The sequence below is a fragment of the Takifugu rubripes genome, chromosome 8, assembly GCF_901000725.2.
Source record: "Takifugu rubripes chromosome 8, fTakRub1.2, whole genome shotgun sequence".
NCBI classification, from domain to species: domain Eukaryota; kingdom Metazoa; phylum Chordata; class Actinopteri; order Tetraodontiformes; family Tetraodontidae; genus Takifugu; species Takifugu rubripes.
Window position 1 is genome coordinate 8,568,260 of NC_042292.1, and position 20,797 is coordinate 8,589,056.

Genomic DNA, 20,797 nt, shown 5'->3' on the forward strand with positions numbered 1-20,797 from the left:
TATTCTGAAAACGTTCCGGAAGCTAAAATAATGACCCGGATGTTGTTCATCGCCCATACTGGTCCGATTTCCTGGATGATGCCGGACTGATTGACTGGAGTAAAAAAAACACAACACCTTTTTCAAGGTATTTTTGGCGTTATTTTCCCATTATTTGCAAATTATTTCTTTCCAGCAATGACGCATAAAAACTGCGATTTAAAAGTGTTCTAACTGGAAGTATAACATCGAAATGAAGCAGTGCGTTATTTATGCGAGTTGATGCTCCTGTTTGTTTCGCAAAGTGAGTTAAGGAAAATAAAACCATGCTAAAAGTGTAGATCACTTTATCTATCTCGGCGAAATACATTGATTATTTGTACTCTTTTGATCACTATGTAGGAAAGCCCTACAGGTAGAGGTCCGGCAGCCCTGCCTGAAAAAGACGTGTGTGTTAAACAGCAAACATGACGATCAACTGGTCTGAGAGGCTTAGTCCATTGATCTTTAAAGATTACAGGGCTGAAATCATGAATCCCCTTTCCACTATGTCACCTCTGTCACCTCCTTTTTCGCTACTACTCTCTATCGTGTACCTCCGATATCACCAAAAATCCGATATCACCTTATCTCAGCCTTAAGACTACTATCATTTTCCTGTAACAACCTTAATTGTCTTGCCCAAACTTATGAGTATGACCTTAAAAAAAACCCGCATTGGGTCCTCTTGTTAATGCGTTCTTACCGAGCCCCCCAGACCTGAATTATTCCACAGCGGCTTACTCAATAAAACGTGTAAAAATGGGAAGAAACTGTAAATAACCTCACCTTTGTTTTCCATTCACTGCTAAAGTATCATCATGGCCCACATCACGATCAACCAGTATCTGCAGCAGGTGAGATGCTGCACCTTCTGTTTCTCTACGTCTGTTGGAATCCTTGTCGTGATCCTTCCTCATTGTTGTTTTCTTCTGACAGGTTTCTGAATCCATTGATAATCATGAGGGTTCATTCTGTGCAGAGCTGCTTTCCTTCAAACACCCACATGTTGCCAATCCCCGGCTGCAGGTGAGCTTCTGCCCACACAAGACTGCTGTGAGGAGTATCAATAAATCAACCAACCAACCAATAGACATTTATTTATATAGCATCTGTAACAATTAAAATTGTTTCTAGGCGCTTTATAGAATCCCAGGGCATGACCCCCAACAAGCAACAGTGGCAAGGAAAAACTCCCCTTTAAAAGGAAGAAACCTTGAGGAGGACCAGGCTCATGTAGGGGGACCCTCATGCTGATGGCCGGATAGGTAGAGAGAGAGGAGAAGGGGGAGGAGGACAGGCAGAGGAGAGAATAGGCAGAGATCATGCACGTCCATTAATTACAACAAGCTGTCAGTGTAAGGGTTGAGCTGGTCAGCGGGGTCATAGGTCAGCAGGTTAACGCAAAGCTATGCCTGGAGATGGATGGGGAGGTGGGGGAGAGAAGCAGAAAAACTACACAAGAAAATATGTTCATGCCATTGTATTGTGTTGCTGACACATGGTCTGACTGGTCTTTGTGTGTTTCAGCTGGCCAACCCAGAAGAAAAATGTCAGCAGCTTTTAGAGCCACCGTACGATGAGATGGTCGCAGCTCACCTTAGGTAGGGAAAGCGAGCAGCCACTACTAATCCTCAGGAATCTGGATTCTGTTTTCTCAGAAATAGCTGAGGTCCATTCGGAGCCCAGGGTAATATTAAGTACTTGTAACCATAACAACTGGTCTGTTTGATCTCTGTATGCTACAGGTGTACATACGCAGTGGCGAATCACGACTTTGTTGAAGCCTACAAGTTTCAGACGCTCGTAGTCCAATATCCTTTATGATCCTTTATGATGCACTCAGTGATGCCAAAGTAAATAATAATTAATCGGTGTCAATCCTTGACCTCTCACATCCTTCCTGAGAGCTTTCCAGGCTCAGAAAGAGGAGAACTGGTGAGGATGAAACTTGCTTGTAATTAATTTTGGCAACAAGTGGCCACGCTAATGTTGGAATTGTTGTATATCTGTGTGTGTTTGTTTGTTTGTTTGCAGGGCTCTGCCAGTGATGTTTGCTGTTGCTCTGGATCTTAGGATATTTGCCAACAATGTAAGAATCTGAACTGTTGTCATAAGAGTGAGTATTCTGTTGAGTTCTTATAAATGAGTGTGTGCATGTGTCCAGGCTGAACAACAGCTGCAGAAGAAGAGTAAAGGTCAACCGAGTGAGATGTTGGAGAAAGCAGCAGAGCATCTCATGAGCTGCTTCAGAATATGTGCCAGCGACAAGTGAGTCTTGACAAAGATACCTTTTAACAGTTTCCTTTTAACAATTATTTCAACATATTTTTGCACATAGATGATGGATTATGGATTTTCCGGACTTTCGGTAAACGTTTTTATTTGATTTTTATCAACAGCCGTGCCGGGATTGAGGACTCAAAGAAGTGGGGAATGATGTTCCTCAGCAACCAGCTCTTTAAGATCTACTTTAAGGTCCAAACAGATGATGCATTGAGACTGTCATGTGCACAGTAAACCATTGAACATTGCTATCAGAATTGATCTATGAAATTAGTTCTGCAGTGATGCCATTATAAGAACTAAGAGTCACAGAGAATCAAAATGATTCTAAACAATGTCACTTATAATCTAAAGTGAACGTTTAATCGGTTGTTTTTTCCCCTATTTATTTTAAATCAGATCAATAAGCTGCACTTGTGTAAACCTCTGATCAGAGCCATTGACAGCTCCAACCTGAAGAACGACTACAGTCAAGCGCAGAAGGTCACGTATAAATACTACGTGGGCCGCAAAGCCATGTTCGACAGCGACTTCAAACTGGGTATTTAGCCTCAACTCATTTTTATTTTAGCTGCAATTTAATTCACATTTTAATGTTAAATATATGAAGAAGAGTCAACTCAAAGCAACAAAGCAGCAGCTGAAGCATTTAGTTTACACAACCAAACACTTTAAACTGTAGAGCATAAGCTTCCTTCAGCATCAAGTGATTCAATCAATGAGCCTAAAGCAGATGATCAGGATTTTATGATTGTCTGTTTTTGTCTTTGCAGCGGAGGACTTCCTGTCGTACTCTTTCCATCACTGTCATCGCTCCAGTCAGAAGAACAAGAGGATGATTCTCATCTACCTGCTGCCCGTGAAGATGCTGCTGGTCAGAAACTAAAATTGGCAGAAAAATGACAAACCACAATTCAGCTCTAACTCTTAAAAAACCATAATGTTGCTCTTTTTTTCAGGGTCACATGCCGACCCACCAGCTCCTGAGAAAATATGATCTATTGCAGTTTGCCGATGTGACTAAAGGAGTGAGGTAATCGAATGATTGGGATGACATCTTAGATATTGACATCAGCGCTGCCGGCTTACTCACAGGTTGATTGTGTGTCAGTGAGGGGAATCTGCTGCTTCTGAATGAGGCCTTAGTCAAACACGAGACGTTCTTCATCCGATGTGGGATCTTCCTCATCCTGGAGAAGCTCAAGATCATCACCTACAGGAACCTGTTCAAGAAAGTGTGAGTTTAGCTCGGTGGCGGCACCTTCTGCTGGCTACCACTGGATCTACAGCCAGAGCCTGACATTAGAATTTCATTATTAGTGAAATCATTATTAGCTCGCTTTCGAGGGACATTGCCCTGATGTGCATCCGCCACATCATAAATTATTTAATGGTTTTTCTGTCTCTCATATTGTATGATTGTAAATCATAACCATTGTTACCTCGATTTCAGTCGATAGTTTGTGTGTTTTGCCTGAACTTTACATTAATTGATGGCCTTTGCTGCAGGTATCTGTTGCTCAGGACTCACCAGCTCCCCCTAGATGCCTTTCTGGTGGCTCTGAATATGATGCAGGTGGAGGACGTAGACTTGGACGAGGTGCAGTGCATCCTGGCCAATCTCATTTACATGGTGAGCTCATTCGTGCAATAAAGGGAGCGTCTGAAGTGTGAATGCATTAGTTTGAGTGCTTTTCTTTTATTGCAGGGTCACATCAAAGGTTACATCTCCCACCAACACCAGAAGCTCGTGGTCAGTAAACAGAATCCGTTCCCTCCACTATCTCTAGTGTCCTAAACTACAGTACCCACAATTCCCTCTGGCTATGATGTTTCCAATTTTCCAATTTATTTTTAAAAATATTTTTTTTACCCTGAAAATGTTGAATAAAATACTTTTTCGATGTGTGATGAAATGATTATTTTCATACAGAAATCATTTTTGACAGCTGGAGGTTTGATGGTGCATTTTGGGTATTGGATATTTTACCTTTTGTTGTTACTGAGAGATGTTCTGCAGTTTAATCTTATGTGATATGGTTTAAATACAGACTGACAGTAAAAATGACTATTTTAGTTTCTTACAGATTGAAAAGATAAACATTAGCATTCATTGTTAGTACAGTAAAAAGATTAATGTATTTAATAAGGTAGGACAGAATTCAGATTTGGAAATGATATTTTTGGTTCAAAATTTGGTTGAAAAACATTGTATTAATTGCAGCAGGGGGTGTTAGTAAGGACTGGGGAACTGAATGTTCTGGGGGATCATGTCATTATCAAGTTCTTCCATCAACATATTTATCCAGCTTTGGTAGCGGGATATTTTGGTGAACACCTTCCCGTCATCGCAGTCAGAGTACGCTGACTTTAGGAGCCCTGTCAGGTACACTGTTCCATGGTCGACAGTGGCAACAGGTGTCCCAGGCAGTAGACGGCCGCACTGCCTCGAGTTGGTCGCTGAATTCTGAACTCTGGAATTGTTTCCTGCTTCCGGCCTGGAAAATCCATCTTTGCTCGGGTAGCTCGGCCTCCTCGTGGCATCGGTACGCCTCATGCAGAACATTTTGTTGCTGAGCCGATGCGAGACGTTCATCTGATTGCGGCACTGGTCCAATGTCATGTACGCTAGTTCCTGGGTCTGACCGCCCCCATGTCTTTTGGTGAATCCCTTTGTCCCAGAATGCATCAGAATTTTTTCACAAAAGTCCTTTGGGGGCAGGCAGAGGTGGATTAGGGCGTGGCTAAACTTCAAAGGGTGCACCAGTATTAGGAAGGCGAGGTCATTGTCGGGATGTCCTCTGCGGAAACGAGGGTGGAGATGCACAGTTTGGACGGGCAGGTACCTCTTCTGGTTGCCTAGCATGATAAAAACAATGTGGCAGAAACAAACAGCTCACAGAAACCTTCAGGATGAGTAAAATGAGAATTTGGTGAATGAATCTCAGTACCAGGAACCACGTAAAGGTCCTGTGGCGGGACGTCATTGAGCTGATGGAGACAGCTAGCACCAGTTAGAACAGCGGACTGAGCCATTAGAACACCTCCGCACAGCTCCACCCCTCTGCTATTCACCACTTTCACCTGCAGAAGAGGCCACAAGGCTCAGAACATCCTGGACCCATATTCACAAAGAATCCTAAGACTAAAAGTAGCTCTTGGTGACATTATTTTAAAAGAAATTTTTAATTCCTTCAATCAATCTTTATCTTCTAAGAAGCACAAGTGTCAAGATGGCAAGAGGAAGGAGAGATATTCTCTGTATGCTGAATGATGATATATTTAAATATTATTTGCAACTCTTGCCAATATCCTTATGAATAAATCTAATCTACACATCAGACCACTATTGCTTCATCCCTTCCAGGGTCACAGGGAGGGGGTGGAGCCTATCCCTGCTGCATGTGGGCGAAGGCAGGTTACACACCTGAATGATTCGCCAGCACCCACAATACACACTGAAGCATCTGTATTAATATGGAGCCTATATCTAATATGTAACTATTTCCATACAAATATACAATTGATATCCAGTTTCTTACCTGCCAGGGACAGTTTCCATGGAGACATAGTAATGTGGACCTGTTGGAGGTTTTAGGAAGTTGTCCGCAGGGAAACTCCACTGAGGGAAAAGTAGTGGATTTTTTTAGCCAGTCTGAACAGACGGATCAGTTGTTGAATATTGGTGAATCAGACCTTCGGGGTGGCAGCTCCGTTTGTCGCTCTGTAGTTTGAATCCTGGCATACAGAAGCACCTGAAGGTGTGGTAGAGGGTGGTGCAAAACTGCTGACAGGCTGTGGGACCATCGGTGGGACACTGGGAATACTCTGAAAGAGATGCAGCAGGTACAAATGGGGAAGTGATGTCACAGAAATTAAAGATGCCACATGAATGATGATTTTTGCTGAGTAGCCATTTTCTGGGTGGAGCCAACAGATCCCCTTGCCTGATCTGCTGGATTGTAATTCAGTTTTCTGTCTTCTAGCTCCCAGCTCACAGGTTTTTCCATAGTAGGGGGCAACACAGGAGCAGTTGAACGCCCCTCTCTTGTCGGTGCAGTTTCCTCCGTGGAGACAGGGATTCGGCTCGCACTGGTTCCCATCTTTCGGGAACAGACCAGATCCCAAACGTCAACTTATCAGTTTATCATTATATATTTGGGGAAGGAGGAAGTCTCACCATGGTAACCTGCCCAGAAGACTTCCTGTTGAAAAGCAAAACAAGATTTTAGGGATTTTGGGTGGGCATCAAAAACTTGATGCCAAAACAGTTGATGAAATCCGACCGTGTTCTTGGTGTTCTCGAAGTACTCGCGAGCCTCCTCATAGGTACACAGCTCCTCGTAGCACTCTCGCTCCAGGTTCCCCTGCAGGATCTCCTCAATCAGGTACATGTTTGCCCGCTTGGATCGCAAAAACACATTGCTGGTCTGTGGCCCCCAAAACACTGCAAACAGTTCAAGACATTATTGTCCTACAAATATTTATATATATATCAGAAAAAGCCCTAATCAACGAAGTAACTGCCTTCATTTAATGGGATTCATCACCAAACAATGGCCTGCTGTGCATAAATGACCAAATAGCTCAACTTAATACTTCAAAAGACTTTTAGCTACATCTAAATAACCTGTTATTATACCAAAACAATAATGTCACATCTGTATTTTAATTATCTCAAAATAATTGGAAAATACAATAAAGACCTTGTTTTCTAAATACCCAAAAATCGATGTAGTATAATCTTCAAATAATAACTGCCCCTATCATATTAAAATAAGGACTTTTAACACACAAAAAACTAAATAAATAAACAAATAGAATGATTTGAAAAAGCTAAAAAAACAAATTACTGTCTCGAGTTCCTGTCATCATTGTTCTGGTAGTTGCTGCTAGCTCTGACTGACCTTGTCCCATACAAAATGATTTAATATCTCTAGAAATTTATATCCAAAATTATGGTAGTTGTAATAATTTGACAATAAATTTAGGTTGCTCACGTGTTTATTTTTGGCCACATTAATTATGAATACAGACAAATGCTGTAAATTACCCTGTTCTAATCTAGCAGCATCTGAGGAAACCAGCCATTAAGCAAAGATTTATAATAAATGGTACATTTTTACAAATTTTATCAATTTAAAAGCATCTTTGGCGCCTTATTTTACCCCCTTTTTGCCTTATTTATATTGTTATGTTATTCTATTCATTTTTAATTTTACATTACAGCACGATAAGCTAGAGAGAAGAGAAACAGTATTTCGGTTCTTCTGTATGTTCAAAACATGGAGTGAATTGACAATAAAGTATCTATCTACATTGTCACATAATTTAGTTTATCTTATCTTCGCAATGAAATAAGACTGTTGCTGAACAATTGTTATATTCTGATGTCAGCTGATAGTCAAAAACCTGAGAAAAGAAACAAGGAGGAGAAATGTCAGGCGTTTTACCTTCTCCCTGGACGAGGACCTGCAAGAGGCCACCGAGGAGGCAGAGATGCAGGACACACACTCGAGCTGGAGCGGACATGATGCTGACCGCCATGTCACTGGCTTCTCTGTGAGCGTGAGCGTGTGCGCACGTACACGCTCACAGTTCAGTTGAGTCAAGCCTTTTGTTACAAACCAAAACATGACAGGATTTTACAGTAAAATCCAAGTCACCCTTAATAAAAATCAATAATGACTTTGGTGACTGAAAACCTCAACATTGACTTTTGAAGCAGTTTTTATTGTGAGGCTCGTTGTCGTAGCCTCTTAGCCAACAACCTCACATTTCTACAATCGAACTTATTTCCTAAATTCAAATGCAATTTCCAAATTTGTTGCTGTAAAGAGTTCCGATTAATCAGTTGTTTGTTTAGAGAGCGTTTCTCTTGTGCTGGACTCTGGTCTGTCCACAATCACCAAAGCAAGCAGACCGTCCGACCTCTGAAACACAAATATTTAGTTTCTTTATTCGAGACAAACATGGACAAAGGTACAGAGGTATCGAGTCACTAAAACAACAAAGAACGAGACCACTGAAGGCTCCGAATGTGTCTGCAGCCACCATCCCAGAATAACTCTGACCCGGAAGCATTTTTTAAGACAAAAGTCACCACAACTGTTTATTCGGAGGAGAATAAAGGATAAAAGAGGATAGATAATCATTTTATTTTATGCACACAAAAATATATACATCAACAGTTGTTTTTCTGATTCGCACAAAATGCCAATTCTTGATCAAAAATACATGAAAACAACTCATCACTTGGGTTTAATCCAGAGAAGAGAGCAAATCAAGTTCTTTTACATCACAGATGTTGATGTTTTACAATGAAACGATTGGCGTCGTCTGATAACGCGCCTGCATTTTCTGATCGCCCTTATCAAGAATTGGAGGACCCGGAATAGGACTCTGAGGAACTCACTAGCTGAGCAGCATGAGTTGAATTGTAATCTTCTATGGTTTCTGTGGCTGATTTTGAATTTAAACCTTAAGTGGACTGTTTGGTTGATCTTTTTTATACCTAGCCAACGATGCGTCTGATGGGGCCGTAGTGCCTCTTCAGTCTGGTACTCTGTCCTTTGGGAATCAGCGTGTTAATGCCATCGCGGATCCAACGGATGTACTTGGACACCTGTGTGTAGACACCGTATTTGCCCTTTTGCGCACAGCCCTCGCCCCAGCTCACAATTCCGGTGATAAAGTAAGTGCTGCGGTAGCGCGTCACATGCGGCCCTCCGCTGTCCCCCTGACAGGCGTCCTTTGCTATCTCATCGTAGCCGGCGCAGAACATACGGGCAGAGATGCGCAGGGAAGTGGATTCCATGCAGGTTCGCCGTTCCACATAAGGAATAGTAAGGCGCTTCAGGATGGGGGATGTTTGCCTGTTTCCACCAAGGCGACCGAAGCCGCTGATCATGCCGTCGGATTGCTGCATCAGAACCTGTGAGAGAACACTTTACATTTAGAAATGCAGCTGGTGTGAGCTAAGATGTGCTGTCTGAAAGCTGAGATTAAACTTGTCATTTGTGAACTGTGACGATGTTTGATGGATTCACCGATTCAGCAAACTCCTGCTCTGGTATGCAGGCTGGCAGGATGAACCTTGAGTACTTGATGGGCTTGGTCAGTTTGATGAGCGCGATGTCGTTGTGGTAGGTGTTTGGTTTGTAATTGTAGTGGGCCAATATAGTTTCCACTTCATACATAGCTTCAGTGCCCTCGTTCTCCAACATGTCAGACTCACCTGGGAAAACATTGTCAATGGCGGGATTCAGAAATATACAGAAAATATAGGGTTGCGAGCTGTGTGTGTGTGTGTGTGTGTGTCCAAGCTAGAATATCTTTACCCAGTCTGATGTAGAAGTAGCGTGTCTCATTCATGCAGTGGGCGGCAGTCAGGATAATGTATGGGTTGAGGATAGTTCCCCCACAGAACCAATGGTGTTCCTCATTCAGGAGGACGGCCTGTGAGGTCCAGATGGGACAGTATAATCAAATGTCACGGCTGCAAATGGTACTGGAAAAAAGACACAAACAATGTTTGGAGGTAATCTAAGGGATGGTTACCTGCCATGGACACTCTCCAGGTGGACAGTCCTCGCCATTGACAATACGGGTCATCGTCGACATTTCGTGGTCTGAGGCGGCGTGAGCCTTCCTCTGGCTGGTGCCACTGCTGAACTCTTCATCCTCCTGTTCAGTGGAGTTGGTGGAGCTGCTGTTGTCCGACTTCGTACCGTTGGTGTTGGTATTCGGCCGGTACCGTAAAATAGTTCTGACGTTTTCAGTGATTATTCCACCGCACCTGAAAGTCTCTGCAAGAGTTTACATCAGGTTTGAAGGATTCTCTTTGATTTTTCTTTTGGGCCAGTCACGTTGTCTCAGCTTTTTCCTCTCACCGTTGGATTGGCAGGATTTATCGTCCGGTCCCAGTTCGTATCCGTCAGCACAAGAGCATCGAACGTTACCCCGAACCACTTTACAAAAGTGTTCACATCCACCGTTTTCATTCTCGCAGAGCTGTGGAATAACTGCAGATACACAGAAGACACCAGTGGTTGTTTAGACTGGTCACAGTACTGGCTGCTATCAAAACTGATTGGAACGGCTTTTTGAAATCACCTTTAAAAAAAGACCAAAAACAGCATTTGTCTACATTTTCCACATTGTTTACCGATTTCACAGTTGAAGCCTTGGTAGCCAGAGAGGCAGAAGCACGTGTAGCTGCCAATTCCGTCTTTGCAACGCCCTTTATTTACACAGGGCGTAGATTTACATGCATCACCATCTAAAAAATAAAAATTAAAAAATGATGTTTGCAGCCATTTTTAGATTTCAGTTGTTTTGACAAAACAGCCTGAAATAACCTACCATAATATATGGCCCAAAATTCATTCTGTAAAAACAGAATTAAAAAGTTTTAAACCTTTAAAATCTGAAAATCTGAAAATGCATTTTTTTAACAGCTGAATTTGGATGTTTTAATTGTTACACATTTTGTCTGAGTCATGAACATTATATTATAAGGTTGCCATGGATTTCAACATACAGTATATGTTGCAGACAGCTAACCTGAGTTAGCAACCTAGTGTGCAGTATTAATGTTGCTTCTTTTAGAGTTCTGATGATGGATTTGTTTGATAGTGGCGTGTCGATGTAGGTTTGTCTGTACGGTTTTATCGTCGTCTTCGAAAATCTCCCGCGCCTCCTCCTTGCTGCAGTGCTCCTCGTTGCACTCTCTCTCCATATTGCCTTGTTTCACCTCTTCGAAAAGGCTGTTAGCTCGCCGTTGCCGGCTCAGCAACTGACTGGCCCCCGTTTTGTCCAGAAAGGCTATGAAGAACAACCGAAACATCATTTTTTTCAGTCACAGCAAATATTTGGTTAGCTTTAGCCACCTAGCTTCTCCGGTTGGATTACACACTACAAATACTTGATTAATTTTTAGTAAAACTAAATTAAAGTTTAAGTAATTGACTACTGTCCATTAGAATTTAAGATAACAACTAAAATAAAATAACTAAAATACTGTTATTCACACTTGGTTTATAGACCAAAATGAAGTGGCTGTAATTTGATTGAATTCAGGCCTGTGAGTACTCAATACTTTAAAATAAATGTAAATTTGAACACTTACCCTTTTCACTTTACTGTAACCCTTAGATCTCAGGGGTAAGTACATGCTATAATTAGCCATACTGCTAGCAGCATTATCAGCAGTGTGATGATTAAAGAGGTTTATTTTAGTAAATATCACGTTTCTTCAAAATTGGGAGAAAAAACAAGAATTCACAAGCCGCAATTGGGCTTTCATTCACATTAGCCTGTGGTCAAATGTAAGATTTTTAGGTGTCAATAAAAATCCTGATGGTAAACAAAAATATGGGGGCGGATCAAGTGTTACCTGCTGACCATCAATCATTCCCAAACCACTCAGAACACTTTCAACCTACATTTCCTCCTTTGCTTTACACTCCATCTCCACCTCAAAAACTTAAGAATTTTAGCCAACGTACCTATGTGAGCGGTGGCCAGGTTGATGAGCAGGAAGCCCAGGGACAGTCGATGTAACCAAAACATGGTCCCTCGTGGATGGTTCGATCCGCTGGAAGTGGACCTTAGTGTGCTGAATGGAACTGTTGGATCCTGACTGTGTGGGATGGAGAGAGGAGGGGTGGAGAGGGCAACGACTGGTCAGAGAGAGAGAGGTGGGGGGAGGCTGTCTGCGCACTGATCGTAAGGGGCGTGGCTTATCTTCTGGCATCCCAGAGTGCATTGCTGGAAAGAAAATACCAACAGGATGAAGTATTTGTATCATTAATTTTGTTTTGGTTCAGAGAGTTGAGGACAAATGTTAAGATCAACAGTTTTTACAGCTTATTTATTCAGTTTTATGTGATAATTTGAAAACAGATTAGTTACAAAGTCTTATTTCAGTCATTTTGTCTTAAAAGTTGAGGTGGTAGAAGCAGCAAAAGTGGACAGGTGTAGGGATTTGAGTGAGTTGGAGAAGGAACAACTGTGAGGGATGGCTATCAGAGGAGCAAATGTAGCTCTTGTGGGGGCTTCTTTTGGCCACCCCTCAAAACTGACAGGACACTGACGCTAATGTTTTGGTACCAGATACTACAGCACAGCATCAGGGGTCAAGCAGAGTCCAGGTCACACTGGGTTTACGCTGGGTTCTCCCTGATGATCCGTAAGGTTTTGAGAAAAGCTACAAGGAAAACATCTGGTTTTCATTTCAACTGCTGTGTGATCCAGTGTTAGATGCACCATTCAAGGTCTGGGAATTATGGGGTGTTTCAGTTGTAACTATGATTCTGTCAACATGCACATTCCGTACAGCGTGCATGAGCTACAATTCCACCATCAGCATGTTCACCAGTATCAGCAGTGAGTACAAAACCTGGTTCTTGTATCTTTCTTTTGAGTACCAGGAACATTGGTGCCAGTGGCAGCTGGTGGTCTTTCAAACAGGGGCAGTTGGGAGTCTTGGCCAATAGCTAAAATAATTGGACAAACTAAAGAAACAATGTTAAACTCCAACAGGGAAATTTTTGAAATTATGTTAAACTGAAGCAAGAAAATACGACCACTGTGTTTTATTTATAGTGTCAGAAATTAACAATTTCACCAGACTTCCTGTATTTCTTTTGACTTTACTCGCAAAATCCATGATGGGACCGAGCTCCTAATGATGACTTGCCAGTGTCTATGTCAAAATAGCTGACAATCAAGAAGGGATTCAGCCTTTCAACTGATCCTCCAATCATCATGCGTTAGCCCAGCTTCCAGGCCATCCGAGGCTGGCCCACTGCTCCACTCACCCCCAAGAACACCGAGGGACAAAATCAAAGCATTTATCCAATGACCATCGAGTATCAAAGCACTGAAAAAAGCTATTCCGTGCGGTTCATCCCAAGTGAATGGATGCTCAGCTTCTGCGGGTAAATGAACTGATGCTACAGGACTCTAAAAGTTAACGTTAGTTGAGTCAATTGACTTATGCTATGTAGCGCATTCTGAACAAACTCATCTTCCAGATGAGGGTGACATTCTCTATTAGCCAATGCTGCTATCGCTATGTTAACATGCCAGATGGAAACCACACATGTTCTTGTTCTGTTCTTAAACTTAAAATGAAAAAGAATTACGCATGAATGTCATAATTGCTTATAATAATTACATCCATCTAAAACAGTTTGATACGAAACAACAACTGAGACAGACACACTAGTCTTGTTTTAAACTCTTGGCATGTACTTTGGACGTGTAGCCACAGTTGGCTCCCTTTTACTTTTCCCCATTACTCTCTTCCACGGGCCCAGATGTTCAGTGTTATATGTTCATGTTCCTTGCACATGTTGATACAAGAGAGAAGAAGGAATTCTGAGTTCAAAATGAAAAAAAAGATGTTGGTTTACGTAACTGTCGCGACTTCATGACTGACGGTAAATTTCAGAGCTGAAATTCTTTAACTGTTTGATTCACAGTCAGCTTAACACAGCAAAGTTGGTGTTTTAAAAAGAAATTAATTTATATCCTAAATAATATTCTAATTGTATTCAATTCTGCATTTTAATTTAATTAGTTTGAGAATGAAAAACACTTTTATGAACGGAACTTCACAAAAAAAAAAACTTCATCATCTTAATTTTTCAAAAAAATCACATTTATTGACTCATTTGAAATAAAACTTTTAGTTTCAATGTTCCTGAATTTCTGTCTGCTTCAAAAATATTCTGTTCTAGCTTCATAGAAGTCACCGCTACAGCTATCTATGTTGATTTTTTATTGGCTGCCATCATGATGCCATTTGCCCAATCCACAAAGTTGCCCATGTTGGTGTAAACCCCGTAATATCCTGGGTTTGGACATCCCCGTCCCCATCCCACCACTCCTATCAGGAAGTGAGTGGAGCCATACAGAGTGACCAGTGGGCTCCCATCATCTCCACGGCAACTCTGCTGGTTCCCCTCCAGATACCCGGCGCACAACATGTTGTCAGTGAAGTTGAACTGGCTTCTGTGGGAGCACTGAGGGTTGGGGATAATGGGGACAGAAAATTTGCGGAGGAATGGCGACACAGGCGCAGTGTTAACCACGCCGTGATCCTCGTTGCCTCCATTGGTCCTCTTGCCCCACCCGGATACGGTGTGATAGCGAGTCATCAGCAGTTCCCGCTCGGCCAGGTCTTTGGTTGGGAGGCATACGGGGATGACGCCACGGTTCAGGGTAACTGATGCATTCAGATGGAGCAAGGCGATATCTTTGTCACCCGTCTCTGAGACGTAGCCTTCGTGTGCAAATACCCTAGCAACAGGGATTTTCTGTTCTGTTCCATCATCATTGTCCAAGTTATGTTCCCCTGGTAACAGAATAAAGCTTTTTTTTACAACTTTACAGAACCAAATCACAGAACATTGGTCGAAATTTTAGTGGAAAAATAAAAATTCTAACTCAAGACTTCGATTACCTGCTACCACTGATAGGTGTTGGGGTTGTTTCCCAGTAACACAGTGGGCAGCGGTTATGACCCAGTCAGGCCTGATTAGCACCCCGCCACAGTGACTCTGTCCGTGTAACTGCACCAGGACCTAAGCAGCAGATAGACTGCGATCAACAGTTTTATTCTCCATCGGTGACTGTAAACTCCGGTGCTCACCTGCCACGGACACTCTCCTTTAGGACAGTGGTTTGTCCCGACCAGCCTGGTCTGACCCACTACAGTCTGGTCTGGTCCTGTTTCAGGTGGGGGCAGCTGACCACAGGGAAACTCCACTACAACAAAGGATGCAACTGTCAGAAGTCAACTGAGAGATTTTAAACAGGTGAAACACATTTAGCTGCACACTGAATCGCCCCTTGTTTGATCACCAATTATCATATTTTGATATCTAAAAATGCAAATCTAAAGGTGCATCAGTGATTAAAATGAGTAACTATCATAGTTGTACCCTCGGCGATACACTGTCGTCCGTCTGATGCCAGCGTGTATCCGTGGGCACAGAAACATTTGCGGCTTGCTCCGGAGCCGTCGCAGAAATGTTGACATTGTCCATTTTGGTAAAGACATTTTAGGAAATCTTCTGCCTCTGAGGAAAACAAAGGGGGAGAGACAGTCCAGCACACATTTGTAAAATAAAATCCAAATATGTTCTTGTTTGGGTGATTTTGTCAGTGAAACATGAAAGCTGATTCAGTATTTGTCTTACTTGTCTCACATCGTTGACCTCCGAACCCCTCAGGACAGTGACATTGGTAGGTGTTTCCCATGGAGACGCAGACACCGTTGTTCTGACATGGCATCACTGAGCAGGGGTCATGACCTGAGCAAAAAATCATTCATCATTTATTTCCTCATATCATTAAGAATTCAGGATCAGTTGTTTCAGACAGAAATGGATGATTTTATTATTTTTTTGCTTTAAATAAGGATCAATAATGTTTGCCTAAAAAGAAAACTGATTCTAATAAATCAATATCCAAGCAAATAGGAACTTAGCCTGAGGTACAAAGTACCTGAAAAAAGACAAATATGCACTTTTGCTCTTTATTTTTCAGGATGTTCAAAAACAATAATGCGACACAGCACTCAGGATGAAAATCAGCATAAAATCAGCATGATTACTGTTCATTTATAGTTTAATAAACAAAAATTGTTTTAAGATGAATCCAAATCATGGATACATATGAATATAAATGATATTACTCACGGTTATATGTCTCCCAGAACTTTCTCTACAAGCAAATAAAGAAATGTTAGGACATAGCTATGATGCTAATCACAAAGAGATTGTGTCACCTTATTTTACTTGTTTAAGAATGGCCCACGAAGCTGATGCATTGAAAGAATTGTAGAAATTAAAAATTTACTAAACTAATACTTTAGTAAACTAATTTTAGTGCCAATTCACCGTCTGGGCATCGTCCTCGAATACTTCTCGAGCTTCTTCGTAGTTGCAGATCTCCTCGATGCATTCTCTCTTCAGGTTTCCTTGTTGCATCTCCTCCAGGAAGCCGCTGTTTGCCCGCCGCCGTCTCTGCAGAACTGTGCTAGCATCGTCTCTTTCCACAAACACTGAAATAAGCAATCAGTTTTTGTGTGCCTGGGTATATCTTAGCTGAAGCTAAAAGACTTTATGATAAAAATGTTTAAAGCAAATAAACATACCTGCAGCGGCAGCAGTGGCGGAAAAGAGAATCCAAACAGTGCAGCAAATCCTAATCAACATGTTGCTTCTCAGCTAAATTCTCCAATAAAGGACACTTCTTAAAAGAAAGAATGTATTTTTAGGCCCTGCCCACCCACCAGAGAGCCAGGCCTATATGTACTCTGAGCTAATCGATTATCTGCTGTTGCCCAAGCGATCGAAGCAGTGCTATCAGCTCTAAAGTGTTCAAACGCTACCTGCAGAATTTCCCTCAGCTCTGTGATCAAGTGTCAGCAGTACACTGGCTATGGTGAATTGTCATAGAGTTCCACTCTTGAAGACCATTGTTATCTACCAAAAAGTTCATATTTATGCTTTCATTCAGTATTTGACATCTTTGCAAATTATGAATCAATGATCAATATATAGATTTAGGACCTTTGCTTAGATACTTAGTCTTACCTTTTTAATAATGCTTAATCTGCATGTAACATTTGAGTGCGTAAATTGTCAAAAATGTAGACAGTAAACTTTTTTCTCAAACTTTTATTCAATTATGAGTTGACACAAAAATAATTATCGTAGTTGCTAGTTTTACCCAGGTGGAAGTGCGCCCTCTAAAAGTGGTTCGAGTCATAGTAGACATGTGAGTCATAGTATAGTACAATAGTCTAGTGGAAGGGTGTCATCAAAGATTTTTCTTTTCCAAGAAAAGGACATTTACATTACCGGTAATTTGCTGTGCTCTTGGGTCCTCAGGTTGTGAAATTTTCCGTGTTATTTGTTGGCTGGTTGACAGTTGCCGTCCTGTTGTGTATCCACTCCAGGTAGTTGGCCACTCGGGTGTAGATGCCGTAGTTTCCTGGTCGGGCACAGCCCTTACCCCAGCTGACAATCCCCAGCAAGAAGACGGTCTTCTTGTACTTTGTCACCAAGGGTCCACCACTGTCACCTTTACACGAGTCCTGTCTGCCCTCCATGTACCCAGCACAAAACATGTTTTGGGTGAGGACCACACCGCTCTCCTCTATACACTGCTGTGTCCGAATCCGTGGGACTTTCAGCTGCCGCAGGAGGTGCGAGGTGGGCCCGTTTTCACTCCTCCTGCCCCAGCCGCTCACTGTGTGTAGGCTGACCGCCCACAGCTCACGTTCTGCCAGAGGACGCGTAGGCAGGCAGACTGGGATGGCGTACGTTGTGTAGGTGATGGGCACAGCCAGGTGGAGAAGGGCAATGTCGTTGTCAGCAGTCCTCGGCACGTACTTTTCGTGCATGATGATCTCAGAGACCTGGATGATCTGTTCTGTGCCCTCGTCCACCTCCGTGTTGTGTTCCCCTGACAAACAGTAAAAGATGCAAAAGGTGATTTATGATGTTTCTTCGAAAGGGTAAATGTTTTGCATGCAGGTTTTTTTGACCACAACGGAAGGAGGGTCTGTCAAGTATCTGTGGCTCAGGATCTGAAATGTATACCTGCGACCACCTTCAAGAATTGAACATCAATGTCCGCCATACAGTGAGAGGCTGTCAGGATCCAGGTGGGTTTATAGATCACTCCTCCACAAAAACCTTTACCTTTATACACCAGCAAAACCTACAAACAAATAACTGTATTGTCAGAGGGGTCTGTTCCAGAAACCACGGGATCTGATGACAGGACTGGACTCTGTTTACCTGCCAGGGACATTCACCTTTGGGACACTCATTTCCCCCAACAATTCGAGCACGAGGGTTAAGCTGATTGTGCTCAAACTGCGTGGACAAGACCATGCCACATGCCACTGACTCTGAAAACAAGAAAGAAAGAAACTTAATAGTTCCTTACAGTGTACTGTATCGGTGTCCACCTGTTGGAGGATCGGTTGTTCTGACAATCTGATCCTAGGAGTGCCACAATCCAGTTGGCAGAGGACCGCCTTCACCCAGTATTCCGTTTCCGTTTCAATTAAGACCATTGTCTTACAATTTGGTTTTCCACAAGTTTACCACAACAGAGGAGTCCAGAAAGTCTGTTTCACGTTTGAATACAGATATTTATCTTACAACTTTTACATATATAGTGTAAGAATTGGTGAAATTACTCTCCCACCTTTTGCTTTGCAGCTCAAGCCATCAACATCCAGGTCATACCCATCTGCGCACGAACAGTTTCCTCTTTGTCCTGCACTATTTTCATGACAGAAATGTTCACAGCCTCCGTTCTCCAGCAGACACGTGTCCGGAACAGTCTGATATTCTGAGCAACAACAACATAATTGAAACACAGACTGAGGTCATACCAACTGTGTCGCAAGCTTCCATCAGGGAATCAAGAACATTTGAAAAATGGTGGAAAGACCTCAACTCTCTGTGAACTATTATTTGTATCCCGTTGTTCATGTTGGGGTCCAGGGTTCCGGGTTGTGTGCTGCTTGTTTCTTACAGGGGGGCGTGGAGGAGCTGATAATTTGCTACAGCTGGTGCTGCAGGAAGACGCTCCAGTCGGCAATCTACCTAAGGCAACCTTTTTAAGGATGGAGCGCCTGCCTGCCAGGGTCGGAGAGTTGTTGTTTCTGGATGGTAAAACTGCCTGCTTTTTGCCTGTTTTCGGGTCCTGGAAATACCCAAACCTAACAGTTCATGGCCAATAGAGGAACAAAGGGGTTGTGAGCGCAGCGTCAGCCTCTTCAGTAAAACTGCCAGTGAGCTCTATTGTATCTACCTTCTACGAACAGTATAAATATGAATGAAGTGGATATCTTCCACACCATTCTGAGTGTGCCATCAAAGGCTGTTATTATGTTCTGTAGAGTTAACTTCTTTTAGCAGCATTTCTCAGATGTACTCACCCAGTTCACAGTCGACCCCGCTAAACTCTGGTAGGCAGAAGCAGGTGTAGGACGAACCCTCAGCAGAGCAGCTCCCCCCGTTAAGACAAGGGTTGGATTTGCAGCTATTTGGTCCTAAAAAATGATGAACATAATAATCATCAGATTCAGGTAGATACCTCTTGAAAAGTATATAATTTGTTAAAGTTTGAGCTATGCAACCTACATTTGTGTCTTGCATAACTTAGCAGCAAAATATTTGGTTGATTTTTATCAAAAAAAATTCCAGAGCCAAATGTTTGGCTACTCACGATTGTAGATTTTCCAGAATTCATCCTGAGGAAATACAGAGGTATCATTTAGAATGTATATTTTATTTTACTGTCAATGATAAGAAAAGTGGGGGGGGGGGGGGTCTACCGTGGTTTTAGTGTGCTCAAACACCTCTCGAGCTTCCTCATAGGAACAGATTTCTTCCAGGCACTCTCGCTTCAGGTCACCCTTCTGGAGCTCCTCCAGCCAGCCGCTGTTATACCTCCGAGTTCGGACCAGGACATCATGAGCTTTATCTGCATCCAGAAACACTACAAAACCAAAAATGAGTTCACCAGAGATTCAGGGTTCGGCAGAGATTCAGCATCCATATCTGGAACAGACTAACTAGTTGTAGTGCCAATTCTAAATCAACAGAACTTTGAGGTTCCATCTTGTCCTGTTACATCAGTCCCAAATCCTCCTCTTGGACCCTTCAACCGGAGCGAAAACTAATTTAAGGCAATTTATTTTTTAAACAAAGGTCTGTTTACAAACGCCATTTCTTATGTTTGTATTAGCTAATGCTAACAGCAGTTTAGTAATCATTTTTTGGTGCACATTTGTGAAAAATAGAAAACTTAATTAATGAATGTTTAAGGGTGGACAGAAGTACAAACCTTCGGGCTATTCTCTTTAAAAAATCAGTTTTGGTTGTACAACTCCAGAAGGAGTAGCTTACTGTCATATGTGTGTTAGCACTGTGGCTCTTTTAACTCCAACAAATCACAGGTTTTGTGGTATAAACTAAAATAACTTGGAATTTACATCTGTGTCACGTCAGTCCTCACCTGATGCTGCCCGACAATGTGTGAAGGTGAAGACGAGGGTGAAGAAGACTCTCAGCCGCATAGTTTCATCAGAAGGTTGCACGTTGTTCTTCTTTGTGGACACAATGGTGCAAAGTCTCTTACTGTCCACTCTGCTGATCACGTGATCATGAGTAGAAATCATGCGGCCTACATGCAAACATTTGTTTTTCTGAAATTTGTAGCTAAATATTTGGATTCTTAAGCTAAAGTGAATTATATATCAGCTACTCAGAGGCTAACATCTGCATTTATGCTCAAAAACCCAAATTTAACTCTAAGTCAAATTTAAATATGAACACGAATGGTGTTACACAAGATGCTCTTTTTGTCTGAAAGAAATCAGATCACTTTTAAATTAAAATATTTATTAAATGTGAGAAAAGATGAGTTACATTATTGACTTGAATAAACA

The 20,797-nt window shown here is 42.2% G+C and overlaps 5 protein-coding genes across 6 annotated transcripts; 1 reads left to right on the top strand and 4 right to left on the bottom strand.

The window, feature by feature from the left end:
• Positions 1-15: 15 nt before the first annotated feature.
• Positions 16-4,210, top strand: pcid2 (PCI domain containing 2). The gene is made up of 15 exons (XM_029839785.1): positions 16-127; positions 833-875; positions 958-1,047; positions 1,549-1,622; positions 1,767-1,832; positions 1,915-1,956; positions 2,056-2,110; positions 2,186-2,289; positions 2,421-2,496; positions 2,704-2,845; positions 3,078-3,178; positions 3,264-3,337; positions 3,416-3,541; positions 3,814-3,937; positions 4,013-4,210. The coding sequence occupies exons 2-15, from the start codon at positions 840-842 to the stop codon at positions 4,100-4,102; spliced, it is 1,200 nt and encodes a 399-aa protein (XP_029695645.1). The 5' UTR covers positions 16-127; positions 833-839; the 3' UTR covers positions 4,103-4,210.
• prozb (protein Z, vitamin K-dependent plasma glycoprotein b) lies at positions 3,983-7,947 on the bottom strand. The gene is made up of 8 exons (XM_003966622.3): positions 7,758-7,947; positions 6,591-6,751; positions 6,485-6,509; positions 6,252-6,407; positions 6,001-6,132; positions 5,847-5,926; positions 5,256-5,388; positions 3,983-5,163 (listed from the first exon to the last, which is right to left on the bottom strand). Exons 1-8 carry the CDS (start codon positions 7,849-7,851, stop codon positions 4,538-4,540), a joined length of 1,407 nt encoding a protein of 468 aa, XP_003966671.3. The 5' UTR covers positions 7,852-7,947; the 3' UTR covers positions 3,983-4,537.
• Positions 7,948-8,405: 458 nt separating this feature from the next.
• f10 (coagulation factor X) lies at positions 8,406-11,973 on the bottom strand. Of its 2 annotated transcripts, XM_029839521.1 has the most exons (9): positions 11,814-11,973; positions 10,970-11,130; positions 10,669-10,693; positions 10,472-10,585; positions 10,197-10,328; positions 9,865-10,112; positions 9,645-9,762; positions 9,354-9,541; positions 8,406-9,238 (listed from the first exon to the last, which is right to left on the bottom strand). In XM_029839521.1, the coding sequence occupies exons 1-9, from the start codon at positions 11,875-11,877 to the stop codon at positions 8,819-8,821; spliced, it is 1,470 nt and encodes a 489-aa protein (XP_029695381.1). In that variant the 5' UTR covers positions 11,878-11,973; the 3' UTR covers positions 8,406-8,818.
• A 2,105-nt stretch (positions 11,974-14,078) lies between these two features.
• f7i (coagulation factor VIIi) lies at positions 14,079-16,535 on the bottom strand. Its single transcript, NM_001032608.1, is given in 8 exon segments — positions 14,079-14,668; positions 14,777-14,897; positions 14,966-15,081; positions 15,258-15,395; positions 15,516-15,629; positions 16,017-16,041; positions 16,218-16,381; positions 16,475-16,535. Coding segments are annotated over 8 exon segments (1,329 nt in total).
• Positions 16,536-17,209: 674 nt separating this feature from the next.
• On the bottom strand, positions 17,210-20,425 carry LOC446072 (coagulation factor VII precursor). Its single transcript, NM_001032691.1, is given in 8 exon segments — positions 17,210-17,790; positions 17,928-18,048; positions 18,129-18,241; positions 18,544-18,690; positions 19,283-19,396; positions 19,573-19,597; positions 19,682-19,845; positions 20,365-20,425. Coding segments are annotated over 8 exon segments (1,326 nt in total).
• Between the last annotated feature and the right edge of the window lie 372 nt (positions 20,426-20,797).